General features: G+C 30.7%; 2 protein-coding genes across 2 annotated transcripts; both read left to right on the forward strand.

Moving 5' to 3' along the window:
* The first annotated feature begins 5,707 nt into the window (after positions 1–5,707).
* On the forward strand, positions 5,708–11,764 carry LOC126773835 (4-hydroxyphenylpyruvate dioxygenase-like). Its single transcript, XM_050495040.1, has 10 exons — positions 5,708–5,826; positions 5,925–6,017; positions 6,292–6,393; positions 6,887–7,099; positions 7,439–7,539; positions 8,651–8,755; positions 9,516–9,603; positions 10,373–10,495; positions 10,703–10,942; positions 11,499–11,764. The coding sequence occupies exons 2-10, from the start codon at positions 5,931–5,933 to the stop codon at positions 11,571–11,573; spliced, it is 1,134 nt and encodes a 377-aa protein (XP_050350997.1). The 5' UTR covers positions 5,708–5,826; positions 5,925–5,930; the 3' UTR covers positions 11,574–11,764.
* A 4,144-nt stretch (positions 11,765–15,908) lies between these two features.
* On the forward strand, positions 15,909–20,949 carry LOC126773833 (4-hydroxyphenylpyruvate dioxygenase-like). The gene is made up of 9 exons (XM_050495036.1): positions 15,909–16,006; positions 16,404–16,493; positions 17,190–17,294; positions 17,883–18,098; positions 18,477–18,577; positions 18,781–18,885; positions 19,271–19,478; positions 19,675–19,914; positions 20,729–20,949. Exons 1-9 carry the CDS (start codon positions 16,004–16,006, stop codon positions 20,801–20,803), a joined length of 1,143 nt encoding a protein of 380 aa, XP_050350993.1. The 5' UTR covers positions 15,909–16,003; the 3' UTR covers positions 20,804–20,949.
* Positions 20,950–20,988: the final 39 nt, after the last annotated feature.

Raw genomic sequence — 20,988 nt, forward strand, 5'->3', positions numbered from 1 at the left:
CGCCGTAATCATGAAACACGCACCCGTTGCGAGAATTAAACAAAAACACCAGATTATGCTAAATATGACATCCATGTCTTGATAAGATCGTAAGATTTTATATCAAAAGCAAGTTATGTGTTTTAAGTATCGCATCAAATTATTACAATTTTTAAAAGAGAAAATCAACGTTAAATTATCATTTGATACCTATTAAATTTTTCATGATTGCATTTTTAATTTTATTACCTTGCATAAATCTCGAGACCTAAATAATAATAATGTGTATTTACTTTGATAATATTTCATTTGATTTATGAAAAAAAAGCATTTAAGAGGGCGAATAAAGCCAGCAAAATTTCTTATTTCAACCGCGCGTCCCTTACATGCCCCTCTCGCTCATTATCTTAGTTCTATGTTATCTATCTACATAGATCGGTATTCTATTTTATCAATAATAATAATAAGTAATAGGCAATATTTGATTTCTTTATTTTTTTTTATTGCAAATATTTAACTTTAGTTCCTTTATTTAAAATATGATAATTATTACAAAGCGCTGTCAAAATGTCTTCCGTAGCAATTTTGATTTCTACCCCCTCTTAACTCGAGTTACAGTTGATTTTACTGGTGGTGGGGATATGTGGGAGCTCGTCTGAGTAGCTATCATCCTCTCATCTGAGTTTGAAAAGTGAGTGAGCAAGGTTGGTGGCGCATTGGCGATGTAAGCGATGGTTAACATTTCTTACAATGTCTATGTCTATGGGCGTTGGTGACCACTTACCATCAAGAGGCCCATATGCTCGTTCGCCTATACTATACCTACCAACTATACTATAATATATATATATATATATATATATATATATATATATATATATATATATATATATATTATAGTATAGTTATAGTTCTGAATATATATACTACGGTTGCTGACCAAAAACATATAATATATAGATTACTGGAATAAAATAGTACATGTTTTACAAATAAATGAATATAAAATAAGGAGAAAAATGTTTTTGTATTAGGGTCGTAAGTTAAACACATAATGAAAACTCATTTTAGTGAGTGCAACGTATATAAGTAGTATGTATTTAAAAAATCACGCGGCGTGTTGATGCACACACAGTAAGGGCAAATATATCGATTGCCAAATGTTTATATCTGATTTGATTAAACAAATTAAAACGATAACCATAACCATAGCCCTACCGTAACAGTCTGTGAATGTCCCACTGCTGGGCTTATTCCACCACGCTGCTCCAATGCGGGTTGGTAGAATACACATGTGGCATCATTTCAGTGAAATTAGACACGTGCAGGTTTCCTCACGATGTTTTCTTTCACCGTAAAGCACGAGATGAATTATAATCACAAATTAAGCACATGAAAATTCAGTGGTGCTTGCCCGGGCTTGAACCCACGATCACGCGTTCTTACCACTGGGCCATCTCGGCTTTTTTTATACGTATACATACGGGTTTTCAAAAATAGACTGAGTGATTACTAGGGAAAGCTTAGAGGTATAATTTATTTAGTTTTTCACTCTCACACACACATATTCACAAGCATACATTATCTTTTTTATTTCTATTAGCATTAGTACATATTACTAGATAATATATTGTAAAAGCTTTAGTCTTTCTCCTGTTTTCTATAAAATTAAATAAATAAATAGTTCCTTACCCAAGAGGGGGAGCCAGGAGACCCTTAGTACAGGGCAACCTAGTTTGGGCTCCTGTCTCCCACATACGACTGTATTTATATATATACATATAAAAAATATGTTAACATTATTGTCTGTGGGAGAGAATAAATAAATAATTTTATTATTTATTATTATTATTATTATTATTGAGAAAATTGTCTGAAATATAACTTACACATGATATCGAAAAAGTCGTATCGACTATGAACTTTAATGGCGTGCATAGTGATTACTTACGCCGAACTTATTTCGGGGGATTAAACGATGAAAACAGGGGAAACTAAGAACGAGCATTCCACTGTTCACACTATGTTTTTGTTCATACTTTAACATAAATATTTTCACATTATATACACTAGCGAATCCAGATAGCGCGATTCAAGAAAGTGACAAATTTAATTACCGCCATCTATCGTTACCGAGTAGTAATACACGCTATTATACACATAGCTTAAACCAATAGAGTTATATGTATTACGATATAAATATTTTATGTAGACCGTTAATTGTCTTGTCCGAGCGAAGCTGGGACGGGTAACTAGTATTTTATATTGATTGCTTGTGTAAGCTGATGAGTCGATAAACAAGTATATTTGACATGAAAGTTATAATACCGAGGAATTCTTACAAAATACTATTTAAATATGTAGAGATGTTATCTCTTATCGACAGATCTCGGGGCATCTATTTAATGAATATATAATATCTCCTAAGCTAAATACATTCTATGACTTTACCTGCTATAAATAACGATATTATGATATTATAATATTGAAAACAGTATTTTTCCAACAATAAGATGCAGAAATCATAACAATACTTTATCGGTAGAGTTACGTTATCAAATTAATTAACATGTATTTATAATCAGCTTTATAAACGTTACTTAGTGACTAATTTCTTTCTTTCTGTCATTATTCATTTGACATTCGAAAGAAGAAGAAACATCATTGTTTAACAAATCACCCGCTGAACATAATATAACATTCCAAAGAAAGAGTCATTTATTTGGGCTAACAAAAACTATAAGCAATAAACATTAAAAAATGGAAAGTAAGAATAAAGTTACAGATTAAATCATCCTACCGTCCATTACTATACCATGAAATATAAATAATCTGTATTGTTATTCTGATTGGAAGGTGAGTGAGCCAGTATAACTACGGGCACAATCTCACAGCTTTGATGCCAAGGTTGGCAGCGCATTGACTTAATACGGAATTGTTAACATTTGTAATGTAAGTGGTAGATGTGGTCTATGAGTCCATATGTCTGTCTCACTAAAAAAAACGTTTATAATTGCTACTAACATTAAAAATTATGTTATTTATTCAGAGTTTCATATTAAATTATGCATAGATTAAATCAGAATTAATAATGTAATGATCATCATTAATATTTCGATATTAATAACAGATCATAAAGACAGATAAAATATTAATATAAATAGTAACGTTCCAGAAAAATTCTAGTATAGTTTGCTTATATTGATCCAAGTGTGTCGTGTTTCTTTTATTTTTATAACATACTTTTATACCAAAGGTAAGTAACTTTATTTTAATACATTTTAATATTATAAATACGATAGTAACTCTGTCTATCTGTTACACTTTATCGGCTAAACTACAAAACTAATCTTGAGAAAATTTGACATGAACTAACCTTGAATCCCAAGGAAGGACTTATCTAATCTTTCATACCTACCACCTGCCCCTCATAAACTAAAAATAATAAGTAAAATATCTGATGAGTGGGTGGTACCTACCCAGACGAGCTTGCACAAAGCTCTACCACCAGTATTATGACGGTCACGGCTTATTTCTGTTCATTTCTGAAAACGGATGGATTAATCTCACTTGTTATTTTCATTACTACAAATATGATTATTAGATTATCATTGAACAGGACAGCATGACTTTGTTGCTGTCCTGTTTTAATTGTGAGTGAACCAGTCAACGTTGACTGTAGTTACATGCGCTAGGGATTTTACGCCTAAGATAATATCGTTCGCTTCGTATTGACTAATAATAATTTCATAGCTTAAGTAATATCTTACAACACTAATCCGTAGTAGAAATAATAACTACCAGGTGTTCAAGCCGAGATGGCCCAGTGGTAAGAACGCGTGAATCTTAACCGATGATCGTGGGTTGAAAACTGAATTTTCATGTGCTTAATTTGTGATTATAATTCATCTCGTGCTTTACGGTGAAAGAAAACATCGTGAGGAAACCTCATGTGTCTAATTTCACTGAAATTCTGCCACATGTGTATTCCACATACCCGCACTGGAGCAATGTGGTGGAATAAGCTCCAAACCTTCTCCACAAAAAAGGGAAAGGAGGTCTATAGCAGGCTGTTACTGTAGGTGTTCAAGTACCTCTGAATAATAAATAGAAAAAAAAGTAGCATTTAGTGTAATTTTTTTTTTAAATAATAATTAATTCTTAAAGACCTATCGATCACGATAGCATCAAGACTTCTACTGGATGGTTAAATAAGAGCAGGAACGTCTTCGGAGGCCAAAAGCCTTCCTTTTTGTATCATTAAGACAGATAATCTTGCCTTCTTGGACCAGAAAGACTGTATAGGTTGAAAGAGTATACCTAGTGCTTATAGGTGGTAGACCTTTGTGTAAACCCGTCTGGGTATATATAACATCTTCGTCCGCAAGTTCGGTGGTGCATTGGCAATGTCCTTACATTGTGGTTAATATTTCTTACATCGCCAATGTCTGTGGACGGTGGTGACTACTTAAAATCAGATGGCCCATTATAGTATCAAAAACCTCCTTTTCACACAAACGTCTGTACTGATATTCCCAGTCGTAAACCAAGTTACCGCATGCGAGCAAAATCACCTTACGCTTTAGTCGATAAAGCTGGAAGCCGGACACGGTTTTTTGCACTTGTCAAATTTTAGATAAACTATGCTCTGAACTGTTAGTCAATGAGGTATTCCAAAGTTTTTGCTCAGTAAGTTCTTTAACTTAGGGATATCTTCAACCTGACTCTTATTTCCATCGTCTCTGTAACCTATATGTGATTTTTATTAAATTTTAAAATAGTCTATAACGCTATAAACAAGGCGAAAAGAAGGCGAAGCAGAAGAAGGAATGACGACAATTCTTATAGTATGCATTTGTTTATATAAATTATTTCAATAACTACCAATGAGCACAACTATAAAATGCAAAGTCGGCTTGCTAGTTAAGTAGTAATAATAACTTATAATTAAATAGAACACTAATACGCGTAGGCGTCCTTGTTTAAGATTACGACTCAATCACAAAACCAGATCTAGATAATCAGATTTTTAACGATCATTTATATAAAAGACTTTATAACAGGATCGAATCGTATTCTATGGTTATACAGAAAAAATAATTTCAACGTTACATTTCTTTTTTCCGTTCAAAAACTTTTATTCTGATAAATATAAATGAGTACTCAAACGGCGGTGGCATTACGAAAGCCATATTTTTAGCCAGATATTTTGCTGTAAATTTAGGGGTGAGTTATTTTTTTTCTAATAAAGAGTACCATTGGATTTGCGCACACACTGCACTAGTCACCTGTGCAGTAACTGCTAGTCTAGTCAGACTGCCAAATGGCCGCCATACACTAACGTGGGTGAAATCTGTCAGGAGATCACAGCAAAAGCTTTTGTGCAAGTGTCGACGCTGATAAGGAAGTTTGTTTCTTATAAATAAGATTAACGGTTTCCGTAAGCTTATAAATTATGATTTTATATCTTTCAGTTTAATAGTTTGAGTTGAACTTTCTTGTAATTTCGTGAATGATTTGAGAAACAAAACAAAAACATATATATTTTATACGTGATTAGAACAAAATACATGTTAAAAAATAGAAATAATATATTTATATGTAGCTTTAGGTACCGTTTTATTTATTCGTAACACATTAATTTTTTTATTAAAAATATTTATTTATTATTCAGTCGCTTTTAAGCTCTGCAATGTTCCCACTCTCTCACTTGTATTCTCGACACGTATTTAAACAAACAAGTTAGCATAATGCTAAGTGCTTAAGTTACTTAATTATAACTTAGAAACAACATAAAATCTGCTACATTTCAAATGAATAACACATTTTTATTCGATTGCTAAAGAAGTTAAAAACTGATTTTAATTTTTTGTTGATGAGAAAATCTACTACATCGATGATAATATTTAAAAAATAATAATATATATTTGTTATTTATTTTTCAGTGCAAAATGAAGAAAGGAGACGTTATCAAAGCAAATACTGGAAAAGTATTAAATTTCGACCATCTTACGTTTTGGGTGGCGAATGCAAAAACGGTAGATTTTATTAAAAATGTTTTTTTACTTTTTTTAAGTTTTTTTTTAATACTTATAAAACCTTATAAAGATTGAATGTATTACATTTTAAGAATCTTAGACAACACCTTACTTATATAGAACTCAAAAACCCGAAATAGCATTGCTTTTGTTATCATACATACTTTCATGATAATAGTATTTATATATGTCGATATAATATTTAATTCAGTATTTACTTGTCACAAAATCTTTATGTATATAAATGCTATTTCATGTTCTTCTTTTATTTCAGGCATCTAGTTATTTTGTCACTCGCTTTGGATTTAAGCCGTTGGCTTTCAGAGATTCGACAGAAGACAGACCTGTCGTTTCCTATGCCGTTCAACAAAATAAAGTAAGCAAATATATATTTAATTATAAGTCATTAACGAAAAAAAAACATACAGCTAAGAGATAAAGCGCTTAACAGCGCTTAGAGTTAAAAAAATCTATTAAACAATATAATAGCATATTATTAAATTTATTTAGACTTTTTGCTTTTGTCAATTTATTAATGTCGCGTTAAAAACATTTTGAGAAGATAAAACATCGTGGATTACTAACTAATACTTCTTCATTTGTTTTCATATATAATATATAAATTATATTGTATATATTTATCACACTTTTGTAATTTCATTGTTGTAAAAGAACAACTCCTTACCGAGTTTCTTACCGGTTCTTAAAGAATGAATCTGTACATTTTAAATTGAAATAAATTCAATTCAACTTGAATTCAGTATGATCAAACCGTTCGATTTGACAAGTCTTATTAGTAGACTAGCGGACTTATTTTATATTATTGTTTAAAATTCTTAACGTTTAAATAAACGTTAATAACTTTCCAGATAATAATTATATTTGAATCACCTCTTTCAAACAAGAGTGAAATAACAAAAGATTTAGCAGACCACGGAGATTTCGTGAAAGACGTTGCGTTCGAAGTATCTGATCTCGACGCGATTGTCCAAAAAGCTAAGAAAGGAGGCGCTGTAGTTGTCAAAGACGTTACCGAAGAAAATGATAAAAATGGAATTATAAAATACGCTGTTTTAAAAACGGTAAGCCACAATATAGAAACAAATTAGCTTCGTTTGTATCTCATTAACTCTATATCAAGTTACATTGTAATATATAGGTATAATACTGTCGGTAATATTCTGTCTATCAAAACGCACAAGACTTTAAGGATACTTTATATATATACTTCTTTGTTTTTTTATTAAAGAACATTAAATAGTCCAATGCCAATTAGCCATGCGGTTTTTGTAATAATCCAGCAGGATCATTTAACAGCTTAAAATTTGAAACTCTTTAATCTGCGTTTTATATTTCTGAAACCAATAAGATCCAGAAGTTCAGTTCATCTAACACGACCCTCTTCCATTATTATTTTTCAGTACGGCGACAATACTCACACACTCATTGACAGATCAAAGTACACCGGACTGCTATTCCCAGGATACCAGGCGCTTGAAGACGATCCACTGAATGAGCTATTGTAAGATATTTTATGCCTATTCCATGATATAGACGAATGAGTGGATATAGACGACACTTAGATTTGTATATTCCATGCGATTTGCTAATATCTCCTACCAAAGCTAATAAGCCAACTACCATTAAATTTTAAAGCAAAATTGATAAAATATAATATTAAGTATAAATTAAAAAAAATTGCTAAACGGTTCAATATCATAACGAACAATGCTTTTGTAATAATATTTAATATTGTAAGTATGTCTGTACGCTCAAAATACGTACAATTTTAAAATAGCTTTGTTTCGCTTTTATTAGTGAAAGCTCACCACAGTATATGATTTTGTTTTACTTTGTTTTTTTTTTTCTTTTTATTAAGTTTTATGTATGTACTATATATACGTTAGTTTGTCTAGAGTTTATGTGTGTTAATTTAAGCAGCACCCAGACAAGGCTTATGGGTGTCAAGAATAAAAATAAACATTAATATTTTGTTGTAAGTAAATTAAATTAAATAAATAAATATATCTATAAATAAAAAAATAAATCTTTATTATGTTAGGCACTACATACAATAAGAACTATAATAGATTAATATATCTTTATATATAATACAACACCATTCCACATTACTTATATCTACTTTAGTTTTACTACCAAAATTCCGATAATAACTTCGCCTATATTCAAAGCGCCACTTTTTTACGAATACACAGAATATCATAGATTTTATTAATGATCTCGACCAATCACGTCAATTCAATATCAAATAAACTACTTATTTATGTTAATATTTGTCATGATGCTATTGTAACCATAAATTAAATAAATATTGGTTTACATATGATTCATGTAGAACTGGGGAAGAAATATACCTTTTATCTCCAAAACAGATTTGATATTTATATTTAATTGAAATTCAAACTACACTATGTACAGACATTTTTATAATATACAAAAAAAAAAACAAAATACACATTACAAATTTATAGCAAAAACACGCTGTCTAAAATATTGTCCTGTGGCATTGTACCCAAGACGCTGGCACTAAAGCCTCTCAAAGGAAAGGAATTTTTAATTGAAAATTGTTACTTTAAATATGAGTGTAAAAAGTGTGTTATTATTTTTTTCAGGCCTGAAACTAATTTGAACTTCGTAGATCATGTGGAAGGTAATATGGCGGATGGAACACTTGAGGATTCTGTGACTTGGTATGAGAAGAACTTGAATATGCACAGGTAAGTAAAATGTCACAGAATTTGTACGATATAAATTAATAATATTTTTTTTAAACAAGCTTCTATATACATAATATCGTACATATGCTGTTGAGCAGTTCAACTACTGACATCCTTTCCTTTTTTAATTTCATTTTTTTTTTAAATTAAATTCAAAGTAATTCCTTCCTTATTTAAGCATTACTCACTTCAATTCATTATACCACTTTAGCTTTACAATATTCCAGTATCTTTTCAAAATGTTAACATTTTACTGGTGGTAGGGCTTTGTGCAAGCTCGTCTGGGTAGGTACCACCCACTCATCAGATATTCTACCGCAAAACAGCAATACTTGATATTGTTGTGTTCCGGTTTGAAGGGTGATTGAGCCAGTGTAATTACAGGCACAAGGGACATAAAATCTTAGTTCCCAAGGTTGGTGGCGCATTGGATATGTAAGCGATGGTTGACATTTCTTACAATGCCAATGTCTAAGAGCGTTGGTGACCACTTACCATCAGGTGATATGCTCGTTCACCTATTCTATAAAAAAAGAAAAAATATATTATAAAAATAAATATAAATAATTGTATTTGACTGACATAACTTTGTATTTGAAATTTAAGCCCAAGGTTGGTGGCGCATTGGATATGTAAGCGATGGTTGACATTTCTTACAATGCCAATGTCTAAGAGCGTTGGTGACCACTTACCATCAGGTGGCCCATATGCTCGTCCGCCTTCCTATTCTATAAAAAAAAAAAAAAAAAAATATTTTTAGGTTCTGGTGCGTGGATTACAGCCACGATTTAGTACCACACTCTTGCATCAACTCAGCTTCTGTTATCAATCAGACAGAAACTGTTCTTGTAAGTATTTTTATTTTTACCGGAGGCATGCGCCCGCATGTATTTTAGTTTTATTTATATTCCGTTATTTCGCTCCATTATTTGCGAATTGAAACTCTTGCATCAACTCAGCTTCTGTTATTAATCAGACAGAAACTGTTCTTGTAAGTATTTTTATTTTCACCGGAGGCATGCGCCCGCATGTATTTTAGTTTTATTTACAATTCCGTTATTTCGCTCCATTATTTGCGAATTGAAACTTTACATAAGCTTTTGAATTCGAAAGTAAATTATTTGGCTAAGTGTTTGCTTGTAAGTTATTTTATAAATATTTAAATAGCTTTAATAAGTTGCACTCTAAGAGACCCGAAAATTAATAACCAATTATAAACTGGTGGTAGAGCTTTGTGCAGAGTCGTCTGGGTAGGTACCACCCACTCATCAGATATTCTACCGCAAAACAGCAGTACTTGTTATTGTTGTGTTCCGGTTTGAAGTGAGTGAGCCAGTGTAATTACAGGCACAAGGGACATAACATCTTAGTTCCCAAGATTGGTGGCGCATTGGTGATGTAAGCGATGGTTAACATTTTTTACAATGGCAATGTCTATGGGCGTTGGTGACCACTTACCATCAGGTGGCCCATATGCTCGTCCGCCTTCCTATACTAAAATATGTAATAAAATCTACATATACAAGTTAATTTTATCATCTTTTGTTAATAATTTATAGGATAGGAAAAATAATTATTGTGTGATGTATTTAAGAATTGTTGATTCATTTGTTACAGCTGTCATTAAACGAAGCAGCGAAGGGTATCCGACCTACAAGCAAAGCTACCGAATTTGTAAAAGCTCTCGGTACGTCGGGGGTCGAACACATTGCCCTATACACAGATGACATCGTCTCTACCGTAAGTATACAAAGTATTTAAAATAAATAATAAATCAATCAATTTTATTAAATAAATGTTTACACTCGTATACAACATCTTTAACGAACTACTATCCTATATACTAAAAAAATATGAATAAATTACATTAATAATTATATCACGCTGATTTATGTCAATATTTTGTTGTTTTTTTTTGCATTACAAATGTCATATGAATTTACTTAGATGAAGAGTTTGAAGTCACGTGGCGCTGACATACTGTCATGGCCGCCAACTTATTACGACCTGATAAAGGAGAAACTTAAAGACAGTCCCGTGAACGTAGCAGAGAGTATAGAAGAATTGAAAGAACAGAACATTTTGATAGACTTCGACGAAAGAGGTTACATGTTGCAAGCTTTCACCAAGCATTTGCAAGTCCGTCCCACTTTATTCATTGAGATAATACAGAGACGGAACCACAGGGTGAGTTGAATTTATATTAATTATTTTTTATTATACAAGGCATTACTATTTAAGTTTAAATATTATATATAATAAAAATACAATTTAATTTAAATTAAATGCATTCACGGGTTTGAACCGCGATGTTTCGAGTTTTGAGTTATACCTATCGTGGTAACGAGCTGTAATTGTAAATATATGATTGGGTTTTTATCTCAATAAATTCAAAACAGCAATGCTATTCTGTCAGAACTGAGATGTGAGGACTAAACTTCAATACCCCGAAGAGTTGTTATTGATCCTACGCATGAACTTACCTTTGATGACATAGAGATTGTATCTTTGTTTCCACACACTTTTGCACTGTAATATATCCTGTGCAGTTGTATTCGTTACCAATTACCGTAATTAATAAATTAATATTAGGCTTTTTAAAAGCTTCCAGCTAAAGCTTAAGCTATATGGCAACACTATTTTAAAATGGCGAATTTTTAACTGGTAAACTAATATCTGTATTGTGTTGACATATACAATCTCGCAGCCAAGTTACGTTTTAATTGTTTTGTTTTTTTTTTAGGGTTTCGGCGCTATGAACTACAAATGGGTCTTTGAAGCTATTGAACACATAGACAAGAAGGAAACAGATAACTAAATACAAATAACGAAAAAAAAAAAACATATTTAGCTTGTATATGTAGCATTTTAGATTGTATTGTGTGTATGTAACTGATATGGCCCAGTGGTTAGAACACAAAAATCTTAACAGAAAAACGTGTTAATCCGGAATAAACAGCAATGAATTTATTTGATCAATTTGTTTTTATAATTCATCTCATATTTCGCTGGGCAAGAAAACATCCTGAAAGTAATGAAGAAGCATAATCGTTAGCTATATTTGCTTTGCATTCGAATATAATAATATAATGTCATCATAATAAATAAATATTACGTTAGTAATTCAGAAAACATAAAAAATATATTTGTATATAGTATTTAGTAAATTATATAAACATCTACAGTTTTATTAAATGTATGTATTTATGGTGCTGGTTTTTTGTATTTATCATAAGATAAAGTTGTTAAGTGTTAAAATTAAAATAAAATATAATTTACTTATCATTTTTATCAATCTCATACTTTTTCATTGAATTATAATCCAAAGAAAATAAAAGCACTACATTTTAAGAGATGTAACTTAGTATTTATAAAGATCACATAATACTATATTAGGTATTACTTTGCATTTAACTCCTTACTAATATTATAAATGCGAAATTGAGTTTGTTTGTTTATATGTTTATTACGCTTTCTCGATTTAACAATTCAACCGATCATCATGAAATTTTGCATACACGACGTAACGTGTGTATCCTATACACAACAAATGCATTAATTTTGATATTTAAATAAACGCATAAAAAAATGGGCAGGGGCCCAATTCTGCTACAAATTGTCGTCGCAATCGAATCAAAGCGTATTGTTTGCTGTTTATGCGTTCACCTATTCTTTAATTCAATTATCGGCTATTGGCCATAAAAGTTAACAAAAGTTTGATTTTCACATAATTGACCCCCAGCTCTTAATGTACTTTTCATTATGCCCTTAGCACTTTACTGTACGGACATATGGATTGATTAATGAATGTTTATACCTTATTGATTAAAAAATGCACGGGATAAAATACTTATTTATACTTTATGAGAATTATGTTGAATAATGGTAAGTTTTATAATCTGTAGTCAATTACAGCAAAGAACCATATCAATGATCAAACATTTCTCGTTTAATTCGACATCACGTAATATAGTCAAAGAACAAATAATACATTAATATTTTAATTAAATATATAATAAAGTATTGTGCAATATTAAAACATTATACTATGCTAAGTATATATATTTTACATATATATTAAAGTCAACAAACAGGTTATTTTTATTGCCTTTTCACGTGGGGAAGAGACGCTACCCTTTAAAAAATTAAAATGAAACCATAACTTTTATTTCGATTATTCTTTCGTTTATTTAATTAATTAAAAATTTAATTCAAATATTATAAATCTACTAATAACAATATACGATTAATTAAAATAATACTTTTATCATATCAGTCAAGCATGATTACCGCAGAGCGCAATCGTGAAATGTCAAAAAGTGATATGCAGTCTTAGAAACATTTGAGTAATCTCGATAAGCAAATATATACCTTATTCCGATGGACGAACGAGTAAAAATAAGCGAAGCTTACAAATAGTCCTTGATTATTTTACCTTTATTTATAATACAACACTATTACTCTAAACTAGTTTAATATAACTTCCAAAGTTCCGATTACAACTTCGCGAACATTAAAAACGCCATTTTCTCCATAGATCATAGATTATTCAAGATTTCGACCAATGATATCGCGTCATTTCGATGTCAAAGTTGTTTTTTTGTCTTTACTACATATACAAGATGTTGTGGTTGGAATAGGCTATAGGTATTATCTATAACAAAGTTGAAAGTAGCAATTCTTAAATGATCCTCAGCTGAATAAAGTTTGTTTGTTTTTGTTATTACTTAAAACATACGCAACGTAAAATGATAAATAAAATATTAATTTCTTTAAAAATTCTACTTAAATTACATAATGGTAATAACATTGGTTGAATCAACGACTACAATTCGTGAATAAATAAGGTTTTATATGTTTGTAAATCTATAATTTTTGTTTTTTTTATACATTATATAGTTTAGAAAATTAAATAAAAATTATTAAAAAGATAACAATATTGCAATGATCGTGTTATAAATACAAGTGTTTACACTTATTATTATTATTATAAGTATTTAAAACACAAATGCATTTATTTGTTTAGAAACAAATCAACAACATATTTTCATCATCGCTTGCCTTGTTTGTTAAAGGTTGATAATCAATATTATAATGCTCTTATAATACTCAGATTATATTAACACAACGCTTCCCCGTTTCTGTGCTGACATTCCAACGTGTTTACCTCGTACGATCTCCGGGAGAAATTAGCATAATGTTTTTAGTTGCGCATTGGTGCTGCGCAGGTTGTTGAAAATCTTGTGTAAACAACTGTTGCTCGTATAAATGGAATATTTTATTCATTTTTGTAATTAGCAATTGTATTATTATAACAAATCTTATCGTTTCGCTTATCTCTTAATACTCTATATAAGTACGTTTTTATTACTGTAAAGGAATTCCAGCAGAGACCCTATTCATACGTAGCCGTCTGACGTAGTGCCACATAATCTAATCAAAGATGTTACAATGATCCCATAGACAATTACTATTTTTAACTGCTTAGAAATATTCCTAACAGAAATATTCTATTTATTTTCTAGTTATCATATTGAAGCAGATATCATCAATTGACCATCCAATGGTGTCACAAATTATACCCCCTCATGCCGCCCTTTACAGCTATCAAAAATAAAAACAGTTCTCGAACTCAGTTGTTTTATTTATCATCAAAATTATTGAATACATTAGCAACGAAATTTTTACTTAAATGAAAACCAACGTATGTAAGAAAAAAATCAATTTTTGACTTTAATTTTTTGACTTTAATCAATCAACGATCGATATCGATAATGTAGCGGCTTGTAAAACAAAAGTAGCGTGATATATATATATATTTCCTCTTATTTTTTAAGAATTCATCTGACTGAGGTACCGCCCCCTTCGATAATTCGTCTATGTACATAGAGTGCTTTTATCGCTACAAAAACAGGCCAAATGTAAAACGCTACTTTTGTTTTACATGCCGCTACATTATCGATATCGATCGCTGATTGATTAAAGTCTAAAAATTAAAGTCAAAAATTGATTTTTTTTCTTACATACGTTGGTTTTCATTTATTTAAATTTATAATTATTTTAAAATTCATTTTATACTGGAGACCTTATATTTCATTAAGTATTTCAAATATGTTTTTGTATAAAGTTATTTTTAATATCAAAATCTCAAGTAGTAATAAAAATTATTTAATTTACAAGAATCTTACTGAATACAAAAATACATGTTTTTTATTACGATATTGTTTATTAATTTTGTATAAATATATAAAACGCTATGTAAAAGAGGCTCGTCCACAACCGGTCAATCACTAAACCGAACGACAAAACAACACAACATTACAAGCCGCCGTCCACATTGAAGCCACACAGTAATAAGTGACGTAGTATTTTTGTTTTTAATTTATAATATGGCAAAGATTTTCCCATACGGCTCCAATTAAAAATACTCTTTATATTTCTATAACAGATATAAAAAGGCATATAAATCATAACTAAATTATTCCAAATAGCAAGACAAACTGTTTGTTAGTAATTACAATTTAAATTTTCAAAACATTAGTTTATTAAAATACTAATTAAGTTAACGGCACAAACACAGTTTTTAGAGATTTAATGAAGATATTAAAACAAACAAGCTAAAATTTTACTTACATACATTACATTAAACAAATTAAAGACCTACCTGCCAAAGTCGAATGAAAGCTTTAAACATTTAGTTGTAATCATTTAGTGATAAAATAATTTAAGACCCTAATATATTAGAGGTATGCGTTTTTGCACTATACGTACTAACTTGTAACTCAATAGCAGCCCGGAGTGCATCCCTGTCCAGTCGTATCGGATTGCCGCCCTATCGTATTATGAGGATCAAGGAATGCTCCTGTATTTTCGCACACACTCGTAATGCCTTCAGTAAAGTTGGCTAGTCCTAGAGATAGTATCGGTACAATGAACTGCAACGAGTTATGAGTACAATGAAACTCATGATCATTAATTACTTAAAAATAATTAGAACTTAAGTTGTTTAAAGGCTGAAACAATTTGCGTAGACTTTTTATAAATAGAATGTTATTGTGTTATGTGAAAATGGCTTTAGTAAAACTTGTTTTTAATAAAATTCATAAAACGTTATAAATACTCGACTTTACCTAAGAAATGTAAGCTTTTCTGGAATTATTCTAATTTCGTTCTTGTTGTAAACGGACGTAAGCTGTTTTAATATTAAAAGCGAAAGTTATTTCATTGAAAGTTAACACAAATATAATAATGGTAAGATTCAGTTTAAATTGAAAATAATTAAGCATAAGTGAATATTATTAAAATCATAAATTATTTTTAACGGTGATTTTACCCGGGTAGTTAAGTTTTTCCAACTATTTTTCTACTGTCGAAAATCAATATTATTTTGCTGTGTTACTATATAAATAGTGAGTAAGCGAGTGTAATTAGGACAATTAGCCAGGTTCACATTATTTACAATGGTTGGACGCACATTAAGAGAATATGTGTATGCAATAGTTTTTAAAATTTATTTTCTACATCTATTGAAAAAAAAAACTGATTTTGAATGGATGAATTTGGTTCAAAATTCCAAATATCAACATTCAAATACACAACAAAGTAGTTAGGGTATATTCCTGTTTTAAAAATGTTATTCTTATTACAGACAACGTACACAGATAAAGGGAAAAAACCAGAGAATGGGCGATTTTTGTCATTTGATCACATTACTTTTTGGGTATCGAATGCAAAGCAAGTAAGTTTTTTTATTATTATCCGAGTTATAAATCTATATTGAGAGTCAATTCTATTAATTAGTAACGGTTACGATACGTTTTCAATTCTATTCCGATCAGTGGCGTAGTTTGCCCTCGATGGGCCCTGTATCAAAATTTGGACCTTCATCCTAACTGCGGCCTTTTTATTCACGGGAATTTACCGTCAAAGAGTTAAATTACCTATTAAAGATTATTTTTCAAAAGTGTATCATATTTAATACGAATTTTTGCTTACTCGCGTTCGGGGCCCCTGTATCCCCCGTTTCTTTATACGCCCCTGATTCCGATTCAACTTCGACGGAACCGCAACTGGATCGCTGTTCTAGTTGAATAGGAAAAATCGAAACGATTGCGATAAAGTGACAATTTATTAGTAGAATTTGCTCCCTATTACCGAATAGGTGTCAAGTTAAACCGCTTTTTTACATAAAAAATACATACATAAACCACACTATAAGTGTTAGGTCGTATTTATTTACCATAATACAATATGATGACGACAAAGTAGGTATATATTTTTTTAATTATTTAATACAATTCCATATTTAAACTATAATTACATAACTTTTGGACTATTGCAAAATTTACATGGCATGCATATGAATAATCGAAAATCGAAACGGAATTGATTGAGATTTTAATTATTTTTTTTTCTACATTTTGTATTTTTTTAGGCAGCCAGTTACTTCATAACGCGGTTCGGTTTCGAACCTCTAGCATACAAAGGCTTAGAAACTGGTTCTAGAAAATTCGCATCTCATGCTGTTAGAATGAACAAGGTTAGTAATTAATTCATTTTGATTAATATAAAAAAATAAAAACAAGTAAATTCACTATGTTAATATGGTAACACATAGCTTATGCCCACGACTTTGCCTGCTATATTAGAGAATGCTATATGTGCCACATACACACATATTTCGTGTAAAAAATATATGAAACAGTTTTTTTTAAATTACCTGATATTGTTGAAAAAAAGTCGTTTATTTTCTACTGGCCTTATTTTTATTAAGTGTATTAATAGCTTGTAAAATACATCACCGCCCGGACAAAGGCCCACTTCTCTAGAAAAGAATATTTGGAGCTTATAGGATACAATGTCATCTAAAGCCGGTATCTGGACGATTTCCTTCACAGCCCAGCAAAAGATGAACTATAAACATAAATTAAGCCAGCACAACAGAAAACTCAGAATTAATTGCTCGGCTTTGATCCCATAATCTCCGGTTGAGATTTACGTGTTCTTATCACTTAGCCATCTCGGCTCATTCAATGACATATTGTTATTCATCAGTATTCCGCGTTAAATACGGTAAAACTTAAATATATTATAATAAACTGGTTTAACGTGTTATATTACGTTTTAGATAATATTCATATTTCAAGCTCAATATGAACCAGAGGAAACTGGATTTGTTAAAGAAATAGAACATCATGGAGACTTCGTCAAGGACGTTGCCTTCCAAGTGGAAAACTTAGATTATATACTTGAATATGCTAAGAAACAAGGCGCTGTCGTTGTTAGGGACCTCTGGGAAGAAAAAGACGAATTTGGTGTTGTTAGGATGGCAACACTCAAAACGGTGAGTATTCTGTAGGAGAAACATGGTTCTTTAAAATTAATAATGATCGACTAGCCGTCTGTGCAGGATATATGCAGCACAGTGTGTGCGCAAACACACGTACTCTATTCTCTCACTCTCACAATGGAACGGCAAATGCAAATAAAATACGAAAAAGAGAATCAATGAATATAGAATTCAAAGTGTTTTTTTTTTATAATATTTCGACGGCCACAAGGAGATTTGTGACATTTTAAAAGCCTGTTTGCTCTTAATTTGTCTGTGCACTCACTTGTGCATCTTAATAGGTTACCTTTATTAATAATTAATATTTTTATTAATAAAGGTAACCTATTAAGTTTATTAAAAATTTAATATTAATTGTGCATTAATTTTCAGTATGGTGACAACACCCACACATTAGTTGATAGGTCACAATATAAAGGATTATTCTTACCTGGATATCAACCATCAGCAAAAGATCCTATACAGAAGTATTTGTAAGTATATTATTATAATATTTGACTATATAATATTTTATTAAAAATAAAATTCGTTTGTAGCCAAGTTTACTTTATTAATCGCGTTGTAATGTGTTTTTTTGGATCGGTTGAAGCGTTGAGGCATAAAACTAACTTTTCAGTTCATTTATTAAGAACTTCGTATAAAACTATTAGACTAAAATTATATTTCTTTGTTTTAGGCCAAAAGTAGAGATTAATTTTATCGATCACGTAGTTGGTAATCAGCCGGATAATGGAATGGAGGAAGCAGCGTCGTGGTACGAACGTTGTCTGCAATTCCACAGGTAACGAAATATATATCATGTCTTCTTATTTTTAAACGTTATATATTTTGATTTTAATTATGATAATGAAAATAAGAGCCGAGATGGTCTAGTGGTTAGAACGCGTGAATCGTAACCGATATCCGTGGGTTCAAACTTGGTGTTTATAATTCATCTCGTGCTTGACGGTGAAGGAAAACATCATGAGGAAACCTGCATGTGCCTAACTTAACTGAAATTCTGCTACATGTGTATTCTAAAAACCCGCATTGGAGCAGCGTGGTGGAATAAGCTCCAAACCTTCTCTTCAAAAAAGGAGAAGAGGCCTTAGCCCAGCAGTGGGACATTCACAGGCTGTTATTTGTTTTATTTTTAACGAAAATCGCTGTTTTATATTTTTTTTTAGATTCTGGTCCGTCGATGACAAACAAGTATGTACGGAGTACTCAGCTCTTCGATCTGTGGTGATGGCGAATTGGGAGGAAACAGTGAAGTGCCCTATCAATGAGCCAGCTGCTGGCAAACGAAAGAGTCAGATCCAGGAATACGTGGAGTACCACGGCGGTGCTGGCGTGCAACATATTGCTATCAATACCGAGGATATTATTACCGCGGTAATTGCTGCATTATTCTTAAATATAATAGAAATAAAATGAACTAAATATATCTTAACAACTAGATAAAAATTTATAATAAAAGACTTATCAATTGTCAATATAATATAATTATGCGAAAGCCTGAAAATAAACAAAAATATCTACGAACAGTTTTCAGAACAGATATGTAAATTTATTCATAAACATATTTTAGATTGAACATCTTCGTGAACGTGGTGTCGAATTTCTATCCATACCTTCAGTATATTACAAAATAATCCGTGAAAAGTTGAAAGACAGCAAAGTCCAAGTCGCAGAGAGCATAGACACGCTAGAGCGCCTCAACATCCTCATAGACTACGACGACGATGGTTATCTTCTACAAATATTCACCAAGAACACACAAGATCGACCAACACTGTTCTTAGAAGTGATACAAAGAAGAAATCATAATGTGAGTACGATTAATAAATGACTACACTATTATAGGTAGACAAGTAGATAATAATAACAATAATGTAGAACTTAAAATGACGTCAAAAGAATCCCAGATTCTTCTCAGACATTTGGTATTCAAAAAAATTAACAGTTACGATGAAGCATTGTACTCTATATAAAATTTATATTCCTAATATAATTTCACATAGCCATGCAAAAATTTGTTATTGTTTGTATTTAAAATAATTCTATCGATTCGAACTCGAATTATATCATAGCCATTGAAAGTTCTAAAGCTGTAAGTTCTTATTTTATTCTTACGAAAACTTGGCTTGTTGGTAGAAACGAGCCATCGAACATAAGGCTCTTGTATGACTGTTTTAGTAGGTACTTAAAAATAATTCGTATATAAGAACTAGCCAAGTCAGACCTTAGGCTTCAATATATTATCCTAAGTTGTAAGAAGAAATGATATTTTAAGTTGTTATAAAATATTTTATGTTGTTATAAATAAATTCCAGGACTGACCATTGAGGCACCCATTTAGATATAATTTCTTTTGTCGTTGAAGTCAACAACCAAACCTTATATCATTATATCATAATATTGAACTTGGCTCTTATTTCACATTTATGTTTTTGATGGGATCTGTTTCAAGTCAACCGTTTGGATAGATTAGGAGATCTCGTGATGAGTGGTGTTTATTTTTTATTTTTTTTTATTTAATATTTAATATAATATTATTTAATAGAATTATATATAGTATTATTATATATAGTTAATTCATCTATTGATTTTTTTTTTTCGTTATTGATGATTATTCTTTTCAGGGATTTGGTGCTGGCAACTTCAAGACATTGTTTGAATCTATTGAATTGGAACAAGAAAAACGGGGTAATCTGTAAATTGATTGCCATAATTAATATTATATTGCTAATACCATAAGTGTTATTAACACAGTCAATATAAAATAATTAAGTTTAGTTTTGTTTTTGTATTATATTTTGTTAAACGATTAACATTAAAATTAATTAATAAAAATATTAAATGATTCAGTTGTTTTAACGTCTATTTTACTCGAAATAAAACT

Source organism: Nymphalis io, chromosome 15, assembly GCF_905147045.1.
Source record: "Nymphalis io chromosome 15, ilAglIoxx1.1, whole genome shotgun sequence".
In the NCBI taxonomy this organism is placed as follows: Eukaryota; Metazoa; Arthropoda; class Insecta; order Lepidoptera; family Nymphalidae; genus Nymphalis; species Nymphalis io.

Excerpts from the sequence above, each read along its gene's own strand:
- LOC126773833 (XM_050495036.1), top strand. Across the intron at positions 16,494-17,189 it reads GGGTATCGAATGCAAAGCAA|GCAGCCAGTTACTTCATAAC; the intron begins GTAAGTTTTTTT and ends GTATTTTTTTAG. Across the intron at positions 19,479-19,674 it reads CCGAGGATATTATTACCGCG|ATTGAACATCTTCGTGAACG; the intron begins GTAATTGCTGCA and ends AACATATTTTAG.
- LOC126773835 (XM_050495040.1), top strand. The coding sequence starts at position 5,931 with ATGAAGAAAGGAGACGTTATCAAAGCAAATACTGGAAAAGTATTAAAT. Across the intron at positions 6,018-6,291 it reads GGGTGGCGAATGCAAAAACG|GCATCTAGTTATTTTGTCAC; the intron begins GTAGATTTTATT and ends CTTTTATTTCAG. Across the intron at positions 9,604-10,372 it reads ATCAGACAGAAACTGTTCTT|CTGTCATTAAACGAAGCAGC; the intron begins GTAAGTATTTTT and ends CATTTGTTACAG.